The sequence below is a fragment of the Perca fluviatilis genome, chromosome 15 (assembly GCF_010015445.1).
Source record: "Perca fluviatilis chromosome 15, GENO_Pfluv_1.0, whole genome shotgun sequence".
In the NCBI taxonomy this organism is placed as follows: Eukaryota; Metazoa; Chordata; class Actinopteri; order Perciformes; family Percidae; genus Perca; species Perca fluviatilis.
Genome location: NC_053126.1, coordinates 790,532 through 807,934, shown reverse-complemented (window position 1 = coordinate 807,934; position 17,403 = coordinate 790,532). Strand labels below are relative to the sequence as shown.

Sequence of the window (17,403 nt, the reverse complement as noted above, 5' to 3'; positions counted from 1 at the left end):
TATACAGCCACATATTTTAGCTAGTAAATTAATCGATTTTAAATTGCATAATACAACTATTGCCTGGATTTTAGATGACCTTTTAGCACGACCACAGTTTGTTAGGATTGGTAACAAACATTCTGATACTATTCTAACTAATACTGGAGCACCTCAGGGCACAGTTTTATCCCCCTTTTTATTTTCACTTTATACTGCTGACTACAGGCATAGTCAGCCATCTTGTTGGGTATAAACATTCTCGGATGACACTGCTTTAGTGGGTCTACTTAACCAGGGTGATGATCTTGCCTACAGAAGGGAGGTGCAGTCTTTTTACACCTGGTGTGAGTCAAACATTATGAAACTGAATGTAGGAAAGACCAAAGAACTTGTTATTGATTTTAGAAAGAAAAAAGAGAAGGTCCTTCCAGTTACAATTAATGGCCAGTTGATTGAAATTGTGCAGTCATATAAATTTTTAGGTGTACATCTGGATGAAAAATTAAACTGGAAGGAGAATACCAATGTCCTAATGAAGAAGGCTCAGTCGAGATTGTTCTTTTTGAGAAAACTTAGATCATTCAACATCAGCACAAAGCTTTTAAATGTTTTTTATCAAGGGATTTTGGCTAGTGTTCTTTTTTATGCTGTACTGTACTTTAAATTAGGCTATTACAATGGTGTGTTGTATGCAAACAGTATTGTTATTGTAGTTTATTTATTTAGCCTTTAGCTCAGATTACATGTATAACCAAATTATCATTTTAAAGTGTATGTTCTGCTCTTTCAATGGGTTGTCTCAGTCCGTTTTTAGCAATAACGGTCGCGGAGATATTCAAGCAGTTTAGCACCATGGATTTCGCTTTTTAGTTTGTGCTCACCTCTCTTTGAAAAGAAGTCAGTTACCAATTGTTTCACCTCATTCTGTTTTCTCTCCTTCTCCTGTCTTTCCTTTCTTTTTTGGTAGTCTGATTTGGCTTTCTTTGAGAAAGACATTTCTACAGCAGAAGTTTGCGCTCCACCAGATGCTCAACTGAACTAACAAACAAAATGCGTGCAGATGGACTAAACCATTTGGTGCATTAGCAAGGGGTGGGTGAGACCTTAGATAGTCATTTTTGTATACAAAATTTAGCCAGTCAATCAACTAAGTTATTCAGCCAATACACTAACTTTTATTTAAATATTAAATTGAAATAGGAAATGAAAATATCCAGGTAAAATAAAATATATTCCAGACTTTTCAAGGGCCCTCTCTCCCCTTGGGCCATGGTAATCAGTATTGGTTTTACCCCCAGTCTGACGCCCCTGAGTTCAACTGCTCTACTTCCCCAGATGTTGTCTTTATAATCTTTATTTTGTCTGTCAAAGAGCCTCTTTGACAGACAAAATAAAGATTAGATCTCGCAGCATAGTGTCCTCTTTGAAAGAGGACACTATGCTGCGAGATCTAATGGATCGACACCCACATTGTTGTATGACAGCATGAACATAGATTGATGTCTGAGAGAATCTATTGATTGCATTAAAATAAAGTCCTTTTATTGGTTGGCTTATTTTTAATCGGCATCCGAAATCTGCAGAAACCTAAACAGTTGTGGAAGACTAAACAAGTGAATGTTTTGGATTCGGTGTGAAAAGGAGCATAGAGATAGATGGGCTCAAATGTTTAAATTGACACGTGATTTATTGGCACAAATTATTCATGTTTGGTCTGTAGTGTTTGTGATGGTGAACAGACTGAACTTTGATTTCAGCAGCTGATCTTCAGTCAGTGTTTCTCTCCACAGGAGAGACTCTCAGTCCTGCAGAGGACACAGAGACACAGAGGAACCAGGTGACCAGACCATAAACCCAGGATAAAGAGGTTGAGTGAATGTGGTGTTGAAGGTGTAGAGGTGGATCAGTGAGTCAGAGGAGACTGTGTAGAAGGACAGAGAGCCAGCAGGACAGTCCACATACACTGCTACTCTACCAGAGACAGAGGAGGGAGTGAGGTCTGTTCTTCTGTTATTGTGCCAGACAGAGTAACCAACACCATAGCACCTCAGACTCCAGGACTGATCATTCCCTCCAAACACACAGTCTTTACTGTCTCCTCTCCTGCTGATTCCTCTGTAACTCAATGATATATAAACCACTCCTCTCATCTTGACCTCCCAGTAACAGCGACCAGTCAGACCATTTTTACACAGCAGCTGAGGACAGGAGTCAAACCTCTCTGGATAATCAGGATATGACTGATCCTCCTCCACATGTGTTACCTTCCTGTTGTTGTCAGACAGTTTGAGTTTTCGGTTTACTGTGTTTGTGTCCAGTTCCAGTTCACAGACATCTGATGGAGAAAACAAAACATAATACAGCTGCAGGTTATCATCTGTTGATTTATTAACAACTTTACTGACAATTACTGAAAGAAAATCATTTAAACTTTCATTTCATATTCATCTGAATGTTTAACAAACTTTGACTTCAACAATCCAGTTATAACAATTCATTCAGTTTATAAATACATCTGATGGTGATTTACAGATGTACAGCTGTGTAGACTGAAAACACACAATCACAACAAAAAATGTTTTATTATTAAGATTCTGTCTCTCAGCCTGTTTTCCATTTCCACCTGATCACCTGCAGCTGGCTCTAAAACCATGTGTACGCTGGTCTAAAGTCAGTGTGACATGCACACCTTCTGTTTATAGAAATACCAGTTTATGTGTGAAAGTATTTGTGCGTATGTGTCGTACATCTTGTCCCAGGTCTCCATTCAGGGAGGAACTGGAAGGTAAATCCACCTCAAAGTCAGTTTGGGAAAGTGATAGTGCTATTCAACAGTGTCAATTTAATTTACATTTCCTCCACTAGAGGGTGGTGTTTTCCAATGTAAGCCTCTATGTAGAATATTCAGTGGCAGTTCACGTCTCGTGAGCTGGGTGTCTCATCACACTCCTAGGGCCCTATTTTAACGATCTGAAACGCAAGTGTGAAACGCCAAACGCAAGTAGCTTTGTGGGCGGATCTCGGGCGCTGTTCCTATTATACCGGCGGGATAAATGACTCTTGCGCCCGACGCAAATCTTAAATGGGTTGGTCTGAAGTAGCTAGGTGTGGTTTGGGCGTAACGTGAAAATAACCAATCAGAGCGTCATCTCACATTCCCTTTAAGAGCAGGCGTATTGTTCCGTGGCGGATTGCTATTATGACGGCGGATTTGCCTGGCGCATGCAAGCGGGAGCTGTCCGGGATCCGTCTTAGCCGGGTGGCGATGTTGCTGCGGCCTCTCGGGCGCATCTAATCAAGTCTGGAGAGGATTGCTGCAGCCATGGAGCATGGGCCTCCAAACGCACCACCTGCACCTGTTGTGCCCCTTCCTCCTCCCCCCACTCTATCTCCGTCCACCCGCTCCACCAGGAGCGCATCGCGCATTACTCCAGATTCACCAGATTCCGCCGGAGTGTCCAATCCCACCGTAGTTCAACATCACGTCTCCTTAAGTCCTCTAATATTTCCTCATTTATGTCATCAACACATCCATGATTCATGGAAATGTTGTGTAAAACACAACAAGCCACAAAGAATGCTGGGACTTTTTGAGGACTGTACTGTAAAGTGCCTCCTGACCTATCCAAACACCTGAAGCGCATTTTCAGTAATATTTTTCTTTGTAATTATGTATGGTTTTCAAAAATGGGAACTGCTGTAGATGAGAGAAGTGTATGCGCGTTGTGCACACGCTACATTATGGCCAAGCATGCGCCCCTAAAATAGCATCTGAATAACGCGCTACTGACTTTAGACTAGCGCCACTGACTTTAGACCAGGTTTTTCCTGGTCAGTGGCGGAATTGTTTTCTGAAACTGCAAAATAGGACTACGTAACGTTTGCGCCTGAACACGCCTCCTCTTTTCGCTGAACTGCCCCCGGGAGCGCAAATACAATCCCTAATTTACCGACGTGCGTCTGTGGAGGGAAAAGTCCGCTGTGTGTTGGGTGCAAAATAGGAATGATACATGCGTCGGTGTACAAAGGCAATTGCGCTGAGTGCAAGATAAGGCCCCTAGTGTTTACCAATGTAACGGGGCTGTATAGGCAATGGAAATTAATTTAATTAATTAAGCCTCTGTAGAATAATATCACTGCCATAACGGCTTCCTATTGTGTTAAAGTATTAGTGGATGTGTTTGGTTTATGATGGCAGCATTTATAAATGTATAATACTTTGATATTAAGGTATTTTGAGCACTTTACTTTGATATTAAGGTAAATTGAGTAACTTAGTTAATTTGTTCCGTTATGAATATGTATAATAGTATCCTAAGAATGTGAAGCATACTTATTGTTGGATTGTATTTTGTATGCAATAACTTTGTGCTTTTATTTCTGTTTGCAGAGCCTCAGGTTCACAGATTTAGTCTGAAGTGAATAAGTGCTCTGTGCTTTGCTGTGCCTTCAACCTAACACAATAAAGTGCAGTAAACTGATACTGGGGTCCTGTCAAATGCATTTTGACCAATGTACCAAAGCTAATGTTCATACCAAGAATCAGCAAATCCAGTTAATTAAACTTCCTCCAGTTTAGTGACAATCAAAAGAAACTAATTTAGCTTTCTGTTGGCTAGACTGTTAATGAGATATATTAATTTTTTCTGTTGGATCACTTTGCTCAGTTTGTTGTGTTTGTGGATTTTAAATTGATTGATTGATTGAGTTCTAACATCTTTCCAGCCACACTGACAGAAAACAGATCCTAACTGATCGTCATCGTACTTCAGTCAAGAAAATGTAAAAATCTAGTGTAACATGCAGCAGAGATCTCATGAATCAAACTTTAAACACACTCACACTTCCTCAGACCAGGTCTCAACCACTGCAGTCCACCATGGTCCGTCCTGCAGGAAGAAACAAAGTCAGAATCAACTTCATACACCTTCACTCAGATCCTCCATTAAACATGAACCAGAGCTCATTAGTTAGTGACAGAGAAACAGTGTGAGAGCTGATGTTGTCTGTCCATACCTGAGAGTGTCCAATCTCCAGTTTGGATCCTTAAGTCCAGCTGACAGCAGCTTCACTCCTGAGTCTCCTGGATGATTGTAGCTCAAGTCCAACACTCTCAGATGGGAGGGGTTGGAGCGCAGAGCTGAGGCCAGAGAAGTACAGTCTTCTTCTGAGACCAGACAGCCTGACAGACTACACACACACACACACACACACACACACACACACACACACACACACACACACACACACACACACACACACACGTGTCAGAACTCTAAAAATTTGTTTCATGTTAGTTGTATACATCTGTGCACTGTTTAAAATGACTGTCAGCAACACTAATGGAGCATAGTGTTGGTTCAGGCAGATCTGTTTCCCATATAAACAGATGCACAGCCTGTTGACCAAACACATTGGTCCCCTAAAATATGGGATCCGACCATAATTCCTGCATAGTCCATTCAACATCATCAACATCACTTTCAGCACATAATCATTAGTTCATTTAAAATGTATTTAAATGAAATTGCCAAATTAAAACAGTGGTTTGATGTAAATAAACTGTCATTAAATATAGCAAAACAAAGATAATGTTATTTGGAAAACATAAAATTAACCCTCAAGTAGAATTAAAAATCGATAACATAAGAATTGAAAGAATATATGAAAATAAATTCCTTGGTGTGATTTTAGACCACAAAATCTGCTGGAAACCTCATATAAACCATGTCAAAGCAAAACTAGCAAAGACCATAGCAATAATAAATAAATCAAGACATATTTTAGACAATATATCATTACATACTCTGTATAATACCCTCATACAACCATATCTAAGTTACTGTGTGGAAATCTGGGGAAATGCATACAAAACCAACCTACAGTCGTTATGCACATTACAAAAGAGAGTAATCAGAATCATAAATAATGTCGGATACCTAGAGCATACAAGTCCTTTATTCTTCAAGTCACATATTCTGAAATTCATTGATCTGGTTAAATTTAAAAGACGCAACAAATCATATTCAAAGCAAAAAATAATTTACTTCCAGGAAATTTACAAAACATGTTTATGGAAAGACAGGGTGGGTATAACCTGAGAGAACAAATAAACTTTAAAAAACTCAAAATAAGAACAACTCTAAAAAGTATGTGCATCACGATCGGTGGGGTGAATTTGTGGAATGGGTTAGACCAGGTGCTTAAACATTGTACAAATATAATAAAGTTTAAAAACACTTTATTAAAAGGATATGAAGAGGAAGAGCGATGATTGTGAAGGTGTAGCCTAGGAATCTACACGCACCCTAGCGGCAGCAAATTTATTTTGCAGCCAGGGTCAGTCTAGGCACTCTCCGTTGGCTTGCGAGCTGGAAAAACCAAATTTTGGTCAAGCCAATCACATCATGTATAGAGTCGGTGGGCGGGCTTATGGTTGCTGCTGCTGGGAACAGTGGTCTTCTAGAAGACTTGGAGTTAAGCTTTTCTTTGAGAAAAGAACAAAGAACGGTTACGGCACAGAAATCATTCTTAAAAAAGGAAGATGTGTTCGGAGATTTGCCGGATACGGCAAAAGTTTAATCTATCAACTAGCTCTGCTACCTTCTTCATTGCTCTGCCTGGTTGTAGCGCTATCCTATTGGTGCAGAGGGAATTTGAAAGACAACCGTTTATCCTGCCCCCTCGAATTGAGCCCCGTCAATGGTGAGTTCCCAGACCCAACATCTTGATGTGGGTCTGGCTTGTCAGGCTAGTGAAGGTGGGTTAGTGTACGGATTGTTATGGTGATGGATTATGGAAATGGGTTGTTGACTTACCTTAAATGTAAATAAATAAACAAAAGATTTGGATCGTGAAAAATTAGAGATGTATTGTTGTGTATATTGGTTATCCTGTTGTAAAAATATATGATATGAAAAACAAGTTAAAGTGAATGAGGGGTAGGAGACATTACAAGTTTCGGCTTCATCCTGATCCTTTTCGGACAAAGTTTTGAAATTAGAAATTGTAATAGTATTTTTTATATTATTTGTAAACACTGTATGGATATTGTTCTTTTTCCTTTGTGTGTTGCTACACACTTTTTATTATTATTATTATTATTATTATTATTATTTACATATTTTATGTATAGGTATGTATGTATGTATATGTATGTGTGTGTGTGTGTATATATATATATATATATATATATGTGTGTGTGTGTATGTGTGTATATGTATGTATATGTGTGTATATGTGTGTGTATGTGTATTTGTGTGTATATGTATATATGGGGAAATACTGTATGCGTATATGTATTTTTTAGTTTTGTTCGAAATAAAAATAAATGAAATAAAATAAATAAAATAAGGAAAAATTAACAAAATGGTGTCACTGTACAGTATATACACATATGAACCTAACTGTATATCCAAGTCCAGTTTATGTGCCTTGTTCCAACTATTAGGTGCTTGAAACCATCGCACCTCCACAGTGACGTCATGCGACCAACACATCCATTCTCAATGAACTGATTACCTGGGGGTGGGGTTATGTGTCTTACCATGAAAGGTTTGTTCATGTAGAGTCATTCAGTTAGTGTGTCTATTAAGATATAAATTAAGAATAAATGAATGATATAGAGCACTGCTGATTCTATCTTCATTGAACCAAAGATGTTTAGCAAAATACCGTGACCCAAGACAATACACTGTTGACACACTCCTGAGTCACTAGAGGACTAGAGGACTGGAAGCTGAGAACTGAGGACAGAGCTTGACATCTTCTCTCTGAAAGGTTGGCCTGTAGTCAGTCCAGTTACTAACTAATATATAAAGAAAATAACAGCTCAGAGGGTAATGGTTTTCAAATAACTGAACACTAACCTGAGAGTTTCCAGTCTGCAGTCTGGACTCTTCAGTCCAGCCGACAGGTGCTTCACTCCTGAATCCTGCAGCTCGTTGTTACTCAGGTCTAGCTCTCTCAGACTAGAGGACTGGGAGCTGAGAACTGAGGACAGAGTTTCACAGCTTCTCTCTGACAGGTTACAGTCACTCAACCTGAAGAGGAATCAGCAATACATAAGAAAACAATTACAAATGTTTGTTTTAATAAGGAAGACATCAGATTTAACCCATAAGAACCCAGACCTATTCCCCCTTAAAGGAAAATGATGGGGGGCATAACACAGACTAAATAGACCACATAGAACACATTTCTGAGCTTTTCTTTTAAATAACCCCCTGTAGTGTCAGGGATCTGTAATGTGACATGACTGTATGTCACAATGGGCATTTAGAGTAATTTATTTCCTCATTCATCAGCTTGTCTTTTTGCTTAGTTTCACAGATTTGTCTTTTAATTTGCGGTTTTACAACATATCTCAACATTATAACTTTACTTCTGAACTTTGACATCAAAATCTTTTTTTAGATCCATCAAAACATGTCATATTGAAACAGAAAGTTTAAATGACTAGAATCTTAATGGGTCCTTATGGGTGAGAGACGTAACCTCAACTTTATAATACTGAAAAAAACAATGCGTCTGAATATTTCTTTTAACATTTGATTTGACTTTATTTATTGCACACCAATGTAATCCAAATAAGGATCACATTTTGCTTAACATTAATATACCTCAGCATAGTTAACATTAGGGGTCATCTTGATGATGTTGTTCACCTTTTAAAATGTAACGCAGTAATGTTCACTCAGAGTACATTTATAATGACCTACTTTTTATTAGTGGGAATGCTGTTCTTGTTATTCGTGTCGGCCATTTTCTTTATTTTTCTTCTTGTTTCTTTTATGTTTCAGACAATCTGCTCAGTGTTGTGATACACCTTTTACTTTTGGCTGGTTGAGCTTCCAAACGACAAGAGTAACAAAACTCCCTCCATTCACTCTCCTGTTTAACATCTTTCACATTTCCAAGCAAAACGCAGAACAAACTACTTTTTTAAATCGCTGATATGCCCACATTTCTAAGTTTATCAACATCAATTTTATACCGATACGTTCACAAAGGCCTTGTGGTGCTCAGGATGACGTCATTTGACTGATAGGAGTTATCGTTTCGGCAGTCCGAGCCTTTATTTGAGAGCTTGCTGTCAGGGTCTCTGAGCTGCATGTTGCCCAGCTGACAGATTCAGCAGGTGTACACGCTCGTTAAACTGATTAAACTTCAAAGGCTGTTTATAAACATTAACTGGCCATTTGTTACCATGACAACACTTTCACAGACACACCCAGATACTACAGGCAGTAATATGAACATTAGGGTATAGATTTGTCCTTCCACTTCTGTCTGTCTGTCTTCTCTGTTCTGTTCTCTTGTTCTGGTCTGTCTGTCTGTCTGTCTGTCTGTCTGTCTGTCTGTCCTGGTCTCTGTCCTCTGGTCTCTGTCTATCTGGTCTCTGTCCTCTTCTCTCTGTCCTGGTCTCTGTCCTCTGGTCTCTGTCCTCTGGTCTCTGTCTGTCTGTCTGGTCTCTGTCCTCTGGTCTCTGTCCTCTGGTCTCTGGTCTCTGTCCTGGTCTCTGTCCTCTGGTCTCTGTCTGTCTGTCTGTCTGTCTGTCTGGTCTGTGTCCTCTGGTCTGTGTCCTCTGGTCTCTGTCTGTCTGGTCTCTGTCCTGGTCTCTGTCTGTCTGGTCTCTGTCCCCTGGTCTCTGTCCTCTGGTCTCTGTCTGTCTGTCCTGGTCTCTGTCCTCTGGTCTCTGTCCTCTGGTCTCTGTCCACTGGTCTCTGTCCACTGGTCTGTGTCTGTCTGTCCTGGTCTCTGTCCTCTGGTCTCTGTCTGTCTGGTCTCTGTCCCCTGGTCTCTGTCCTCTGGTCTCTGTCTGTCTGTCCTGGTCTCTGTCCTCTGGTCTCTGTCCTCTGGTCTCTGTCCTGGTCTCTGTCCTCTGGTCTCTGTCCTCTGGTCTCTGTCCACTGGTCTCTGTCCACTGGTCTCTGTCTGTCTGTCCTGGTCTCTGTCCTCTGGTCTCTGTCTGTCTGTCCTGGACTCTGTATGTCTGTCCTGGTCTCTGTCCTCTGGTCTCTGTCCTCTGGTCTTTGTCTGTCTGTTATGGTCTCTGTCCTCTGGTCTGTCTGTCTGTCTGTCTGTCTGTCTGTCTGTCTCCCTCATTATCTGTCTGTGTCTCCCTCCCCCCTCTCTTTCGCTATCTCTCTTTCATTCCCTCTCTCTCTTTCCCTCTGCCTCTCTCTCTCTCTCTCTCTCTCCCCTTTTCTCTCTCTCTCCTCTCTCCATCCCTCCTTCTCCCTCCATCTCTCCCCCTCTATCCCTCTCTCTCTCTCTCTCTTTCCCTCTCCCTCTCCCTCTCTCTCTCTTTCATTCTCTTTCTCTCTCTTTGTCTCTCCCTCTCTCCCTCTCTTTGATGCCTTAAAGGGGTGATAGAATGATTATATAGGGTATTTCACACTGTTCCTTATGGTCTCCTAATGGGGTATGTAACATTGGTTGGGCTGAAAATGGCCTGGTTGATATTTTATTGGCCCTTATGCATCCCTGTGTTTTGGCCCTATTTGTAACAAGAGCTTTTCTTGCAAATATGGTATGGTCATGAATATTTAGATGAGCTGCGCGCTGATTGGTTGAGCGACTTGCCATAAGCAGACATTAGAGACGCCACTGATTGGTTGAGCGAATCCCCAATACACATACATTAGAGAAGCGACAGAATCTCATATTCCAGACACTGCAATGTTTCATTACCAAATTCACTTCTGAGACTTTTTAGCGAGAAATCAACTACATAAAGCTGAAATATGGGCCGTTTACAAAAATGTATGGCTAATTGCAAATTTGGTGGGCAAGATGTGCGGATCTTAGGAGCTCCACCACACAGTCGAGCGAAAGCGGCAGCCTGTTGGGCCTCCATACCCAGGGCAAAGTCACCCTTTGTGGATACTGCGTACCCGGCTCAGCGCCGCCGCGCATAACTCTAATATATTTACGGAATTTTATTTGAATTTCGCACGCCTACTTATATAACATCATTCCCCAATGTCTTATAAAGCTAACCGTTGTGTCCGATTTGATTTTAAGGCATTTTATGAACGCGCAGGCGTCTTTGTAGGACCAGCAGCTGCTTGCATATGTCCCATTCATTACAATGGGGAAATAGCCGCAGCTAGCTAGCTACACAATCGCCATAACTAAATTATATTTACAGTTTGAATTTCGTCACGGCATGAATATTACAGGTTCCTCAAGGTCTTACAAAGCTTAGCTAACACTTGTCCGATTTCGGATTTCATGAATGGATTTTTTGTGAATGTCAGAGTATGAGGAGGCTAGCTCTCATTGATGGACTCCATCTCACCGCGGCTCTATCAATGAGATTCGCCGGACAAGAGGCTTTATTTCCCCGATTGTTTCTTTAAATAACTCAACACACATACCCATTATAAGATTAACTGGAACGCGCGTTGGGTGGGTAAAGATTGCGGCACAAGCTCCTGACTGGCGGTTTGCAAGGCAGGCACCCTTACAACAGGCAGCACACAAACGGCACTAAACTCCGACACACAGTCGGAAAAAATTCAACCATCCATTTTGGAGCCCATATTTGAGCTTTATATGGTTGATTTCTCGCATAAAAAAGTTTCAGAAGTGAATTTTGTAATGGAATAGCAGAGATCTGCGTGACCTAGCTAGATTCAGAAAACTACCTGATCTCAGGTCAGTTGTGTAACATGTAAATGTTGGGGTGTGACCGTTCTCTTAATACACCCATGGGCTGACAAAGATTCCGGTTTTTGGGAGGTTGACGTCAACTTCCAGCTTTGTTGGGATTCGCCCGTTTTCAGCAGCAGTTTCAAAATATGAGATTTTCATAGTAAAGGGGTGTCAGTGGGACTTTGAGCTTCTATGTATGTCCTATTTACCCACCGAACTGTCCTCATTCAACTATGACAGGGTAAAATCGGTTTTGCATTCTATCACCCCTTTAATACGAATCAAACAATTTTTTCAACATCCTTGTCATAATTGCATTTCAATTTTCGTTTTCAATGCAAAGTTGTTCAGCCCCCTTCTTTTCAGGCAATATATTTCACATCTCATCTCAGCTAGACTGATGCTTTTTCGTTCTATGCAGTGTATATGTCTGATAAAGTATTTCTTCTTTCAGCCTTTTCTAGTCAATTTATTTGAACTTCCACTTTTGACAGTATTACAGTTTAACTTCCAGCTTTTCTAGAAATGTATTTCAGCTCTTACCTTTTTAAGGTAATGCAGTTTAGCTTCCATCTCTGACAATTTCCAGATTATTCAGCAGTGCGGTGCAATGCATTTGGGCTTTAAGATTTTTCATACAATTTGTTTCATATTTCCGCAAATGTGAGTCATTATCAGTTAGGAAAAATACTCAGGCCTCACAATGTTCTACATATTTTCTCATTTTTCAACGTTTAAAGCCAACAGTTCAGTTTAGCGTCAACTTTTAAATTTTTAATAAAATTCATACTTAAAATACTTACAGTGATTTCCACTTTTTCTACTACTCTCACTACTTCAACTTCTTCTTATGGATTTAAGCTATTTATCCAGTTAGCTTTAGCAATTCAGCTGTTCAGCATTCCCACGCATTTTCTGCAGGAAATGCATTTTCTAGTTTGAATTTAAATTTGTACAATTGTATTTTTAAATGAGTAAAATATCTTCATTAAAGTAACAGTGCTTTCACTTGAGAACAATATTCTAGTAGTCTTTCCACCTCTGCCTAACTCATACATGCAGACACAAAAAAACAGATGCAGCCTGTTGTCCAAATACTTGTCCCCTTAAATATCAAATCATAATTCTGAGTCAGCTCTTTCAGACTTCTAAACCTCATTCACAATCTTTTTTAGTCATTCTAAAAATAATTAAAATACAAAGAAAATAACATCTCAGAATAACTGAACACTAACTTGAGAGTTTCCAGTCTGCAGTGTGGACTCTTCAGTCCAGCCGACAGGTGCTTCACTCCTGAATCCTGTAGGTTGTTGTTACTCAGGTCCAGCTCTCTCAGACTAGAGGACTGGGAGCTGAGAACTGAGGACAGAGCTTCACAGCTTCTCTCTGACAGGTTACAGCCACTCAGTCTGAAGAGGAATCAGAAACACATGAGAAAACAATTACAAACAATGTTTATTTTTTCTGAATGAATATTAACTCCATTTAATCTGGATAGTTGTGTGTGCACGTACAGAGCTTTGTTGGAGGCTTTGACCACAGGCAGCAGCCTCAGAAGAGCCTCCTCTGAAGCAGAGTATTTCTTCAGGTCAAACATGTCCAGATCTTTCTCTGATGACATTAAGATGAAGACCAGAGCTGACCACTGAGCAGGAGACAGCTTATCTGTGGAGAGACTTCCTGAACTCAAGGACTGTTGGATCTCCTCCACTAGAGAACGATCATGCAGTTCATTCAGACAGTGGAACAGATGGATGCTTCTCTCTGCGGACAGATGTTCACTGATCTTCTTCTTGATGTAGTTAACTGTTTTCTTGGTCTTTGAGCTACTTCCTGTCTGTGTCAGCAGACCTTGTAGGAGCCTCTGATTGGTCTGCAGTGAAAGACCCAGGAGGAAGCGGAGGAACAAGTCCAGGTGTCCATTTGGACTCCGTAAGGCCTTGGCCACAGCACTCTTGTAGAAACGTAATTTTGTAAGTTGACGGGAGGATGTTTGTTCTTCTGCCAGCAGGTTGACTCCAGAGATGATGAATGTCAGATGGACATGAAGAGCAGCCAGAAACTCCTGAACACTCAAATGGATGAAGCAGAACAACTTATCCTGGTACAGTCCTCTCTCCTCTTTAAAGATCTGTGTGAACACTCCTGAGTACACTGAGGCTGCTCTGATATCGATGCCACACTCTATCAGGTCTGATTCATAGAAGATCAGGTTGCCTTTCTGCAGCTGCTCAAATGCGAGTTTTCCCAGAGACTTGATCATCTTCCTGCTCTTTTTATTCCAGTGTGGATCCATCTCAGCTCCTCCATAATATTTGATGTTCTTCACTTTGGACTGAACCACCAGGAAGTGGATGTACATCTCAGTCAGGGTCTTGGGCAGCTCTCCTCCCTCTCTGGTCTTCGACATGTCCTCCAGAACTGTAGCAGTGATCCAGCAGAAGACTGGGATGTGACACATGATGTGGAGGCTTCGTGATGTCTTGATGTGGGAGATGATTCTGCTGGCCTGATCCTCATCTCTGAATCTCTTCCTGAAGTACTCCTCCTTCTGTGGGTCAGTGAACCCTCTGACCTCTGTCACCATGTCAACACATTCAGGAGGGATCTGATTGGCTGCTGCAGGTCGTGTGGTTATCCAGAGGCGAGCAGAGGGAAGCAGTTTGCCCCTGATGAGGTTTGTCAGCAGCACACCCACTGAGGTGGACTTTGTAACATCAGTCAGGATCTCAGTGTTGAGGAAGTCCAGAGGAAGTCGACACTCATCCAGACCGTCAAAGATGAACACAACCTCTTCAAACCTGCAGATTCCTGCTTCTTTGGTTTCACTAAAGAAGCGATCAACAAGTTCCACCAAGCTGTACTTTCTTTCTTTCAGCACATTCAGCTCTCTGAAAGTGAATGGAAATGTGAACTGGATGTCCTGGTTGGCTTTGCCTTCAGCCCAGTCCAGAGTGAACTTCTGTGTTAAGACTGTTTTCCCGATGCCAGCCACTCCCTTTGTCATCACTGTTCTGATTGGTTCATCTCTTCCAGGTGGGGTTTTAAAGATGTCTTCTTGTCTGATTCTTGTTTCTGGTTTGTCTGGTTTCCAGGATGCTGTTTCAATCTGTCTGACCTCATGTTCATTATTGACCTCTACAGGCCCTTCCTCTGTGATGTAGATCTCTGTGAACATCTGATTCAGAACAGTTGGGTTTCCTGCTTTAGCAATCCCCTCAAACACACACTGGAACTTCTTCTGCAGCTTAGATTTGAGTTTACGTTTACCAACTGCAGCAGGACTTTCTGAATGAACACACAACAAAGAAGATCAATTAGTCAAAGAACATATTTCAACATTTCTCAGCGAATGAGTATATAACTATATTTGGATCCATCTCTTGAGACATTAGTAAACGTCCTATTTATCCAGCATGTTAAAGCTTTAGAGAAATCCTCTTACTGCTCTGCAGATGGTCAGCCAGCTCCTTCTGCTTCATTCTCCTCAGGAAGTGCATTGTGATCTTCAGAAATGCCTCTCTGCTGCTCCTCCTCTCCTCTTCATCCTCACCGTCCAACACCTCCTCATCCTCCCTCTGACTCTCTAAGCATTCTGGGTAATCTGGACTCAGAACCTTCTGGATCTTCTTCAGCTCGTTTTTCACAAAAGTCCCGATCTCCTCCTCCAGCAGCTGGAACAGAAGATTATATGAATTACAAATCAAACTGAAATGATAGAAGCAAACATCAGATCCATGTTGGACAGACAATCCACTGGTCTAAAAAGGGCAGCATGGAGAGGATTGTGAACAGAATAGATGTAAAAGTAGTTGTTGTACATGTACAGACCATAAATATGGAGTCCAGGTGTGTTTGATGCTGCTGGGCAGACTGACCACTGGGACCCTCTGAGCTCTCCTGGTCCACTCTGTGGAGGAATCAGGAAGAATTAGCTCACATTATGTCTGTCCACACAGAGACACACAAAAGGTAAAGGTCCATGAAGTGATGTTTGGATGTTAACAGTGGACTCCCTGTAGTGGTAAACCTTTACTAGTCCTGCTGATTATCAGTTTGAAATCCTCACCTTTGATCAACAGAGTGGCGTCTATCTTTGAAGTCTCGAGGAAAATCCATAGACCAGTCACTCTTCATGGACACACAGCTGGGTTCAGCTTCAGGACAGTCTGGTCTCTGATGGATCCTGGTGGAAAGAGGTCATTAAAGCTCACAGATTTAGGGTAATTCTCTCTGAATCAAATACTTTTATATCTAATTAAAACAAATGCATTTAATTACTGACATTATAGGCGTGTTAGTGAACGCAACTTACAACTACGTACTCACTCAAATGTGTGTTTAAAATTAATAAAAATGTCCTTTGATTTTTGCACTTCTGTTTAGAAGCTTAATGCTAGAGGAATAGATGTTGTCTCAATGCAGTGAGTTTCAACTGAGAGTCCTTTTCCTATATTTAGGTTTAAGGTTATTCATCGTCAAATGCACAATGATGACAGTGAAGCAGTTGTTGGCAATAAAATAATAAAAGTTCTCAGGCTCCCTCCAGTTGTGCTCAAACAAATATGTATAAAAGGAAAATCAAAGACATAAAATAGGGCAGTTAAGGTAAAATATAATATATATTGTAGAAGAACTATTTGTTGCAAACTCTGAAACTGAGACTGAGTTAAAGTGAGCTGATAGGACACATGCCGTCCCCATCCATTAAAAGACTTTAAAAACATCTAAAACCCAGAGATCTCACAATAAATAAAAACATCATTTTGTTTTCATCATCAGTTTAAAATCTTCACCTTTGATCATCAGAGTGGCGTCCATCTTTGAAGACTAGAGATTTATCCATAGACCGATCACTCTTCATGGACACACAGCTGGGTCCATGTTCAGGTCCATGTTCAGGTCCAGGTCCAGGTCCAGGTTCAGGTCTGTACTGCTTCTGTGGGCTGAACACACAGAGCTTTCAGTGTGAATAATGATGGTGGAGTGATCTGAGTGGTGCACAGTTAGAGATGGTCCTCTCACCTCTGAGCTTTGGTCTGGCTGTCATGTTCCCCACACAGAGTGGCTTTAGAGGGAGGGGCTCCCTCCTCTCTGTCCTCACACTGACTCATAGCAGAGTCCACACCTTCATCTGGAGAGGAAACACTGAGAGCAGCAGTCCAATCATTCATCAGCACATCACCACTCATTCATCCCTCACATCATTTCTCCTGGAAAAAAAGCTAAATATCAGCAGCTGGTCCTCTGATTGGCTGCTTCTCTCTGTTTCATATTAGTGTCATTTGAATTCTTTTGGCTTGTTGGACTGTTGCTCAGACTAAAGAAGCAGTTAGAAAACATGACTGAACTCTGGGAACTACTGAGGGCCTTTTCTCATCACTTTATCACATTTCATTCACTCAACACGGAGAACTGATCAACACGTGGATCAATAGTGGTTTGTTATTGGACAGAGAAGATGCTGCTGGTTCTCATTGGTCAGTGGTGAGGACAAATCAGAGCAGAGGAAGCTGCCATCAGCTGCTCTACTTCAATCAGTCCACTAGATGGCTAAATGGAGCTTCATAGAAATCAGAGCTGGGTGTCACTTTGTGTGGCGAAAGTAAAAGAAATTACCTTCTATGTCCTTTCCTAACCACTTCTCTTTAACCCCAATATTGAAAGTCATGAAGTCAAGGAAAGATGTGAAGGAGAACTAAAAAGGAATTAGGGAAAGACAGCCGCGGTGCTCAGAGAATCCGACTGCCCTGACAGCTA

The 17,403-nt window shown here is 41.1% G+C and overlaps 3 protein-coding genes across 3 annotated transcripts in view; all 3 read right to left on the bottom strand.

The window, feature by feature from the left end:
• The window catches only part of LOC120573937 (NACHT, LRR and PYD domains-containing protein 12-like), an 86,732-nt gene that overhangs the window by 66,451 nt on the left and 2,878 nt on the right, over positions 1–17,403 (bottom strand). Inside the window, 3 exon segments of the mRNA XM_039823851.1 lie at positions 15,713–15,829; positions 16,440–16,589; positions 16,669–16,791. Coding sequence (XP_039679785.1) covers positions 15,713–15,829; positions 16,440–16,589; positions 16,669–16,791 — 390 coding nt within the window.
• LOC120573939 (NLR family CARD domain-containing protein 3-like) lies at positions 1,651–15,501 on the bottom strand. The gene is made up of 7 exons (XM_039823854.1): positions 15,475–15,501; positions 15,089–15,317; positions 13,158–14,931; positions 12,879–13,052; positions 4,999–5,172; positions 4,825–4,871; positions 1,651–2,317 (listed from the first exon to the last, which is right to left on the bottom strand). The coding sequence occupies exons 1-7, from the start codon at positions 15,475–15,477 to the stop codon at positions 1,782–1,784; spliced, it is 2,937 nt and encodes a 978-aa protein (XP_039679788.1). The 5' UTR covers positions 15,478–15,501; the 3' UTR covers positions 1,651–1,781.
• The window catches only part of LOC120573940 (NLR family CARD domain-containing protein 3-like), a 45,979-nt gene continuing 30,226 nt past the window's right edge, over positions 1,651–17,403 (bottom strand). The window contains exon 11 of the mRNA XM_039823855.1: positions 1,651–1,756. The gene's annotated coding sequence lies outside the window, so the exon portion shown is untranslated. The remainder of the gene's footprint in view (positions 1,757–17,403) is intronic.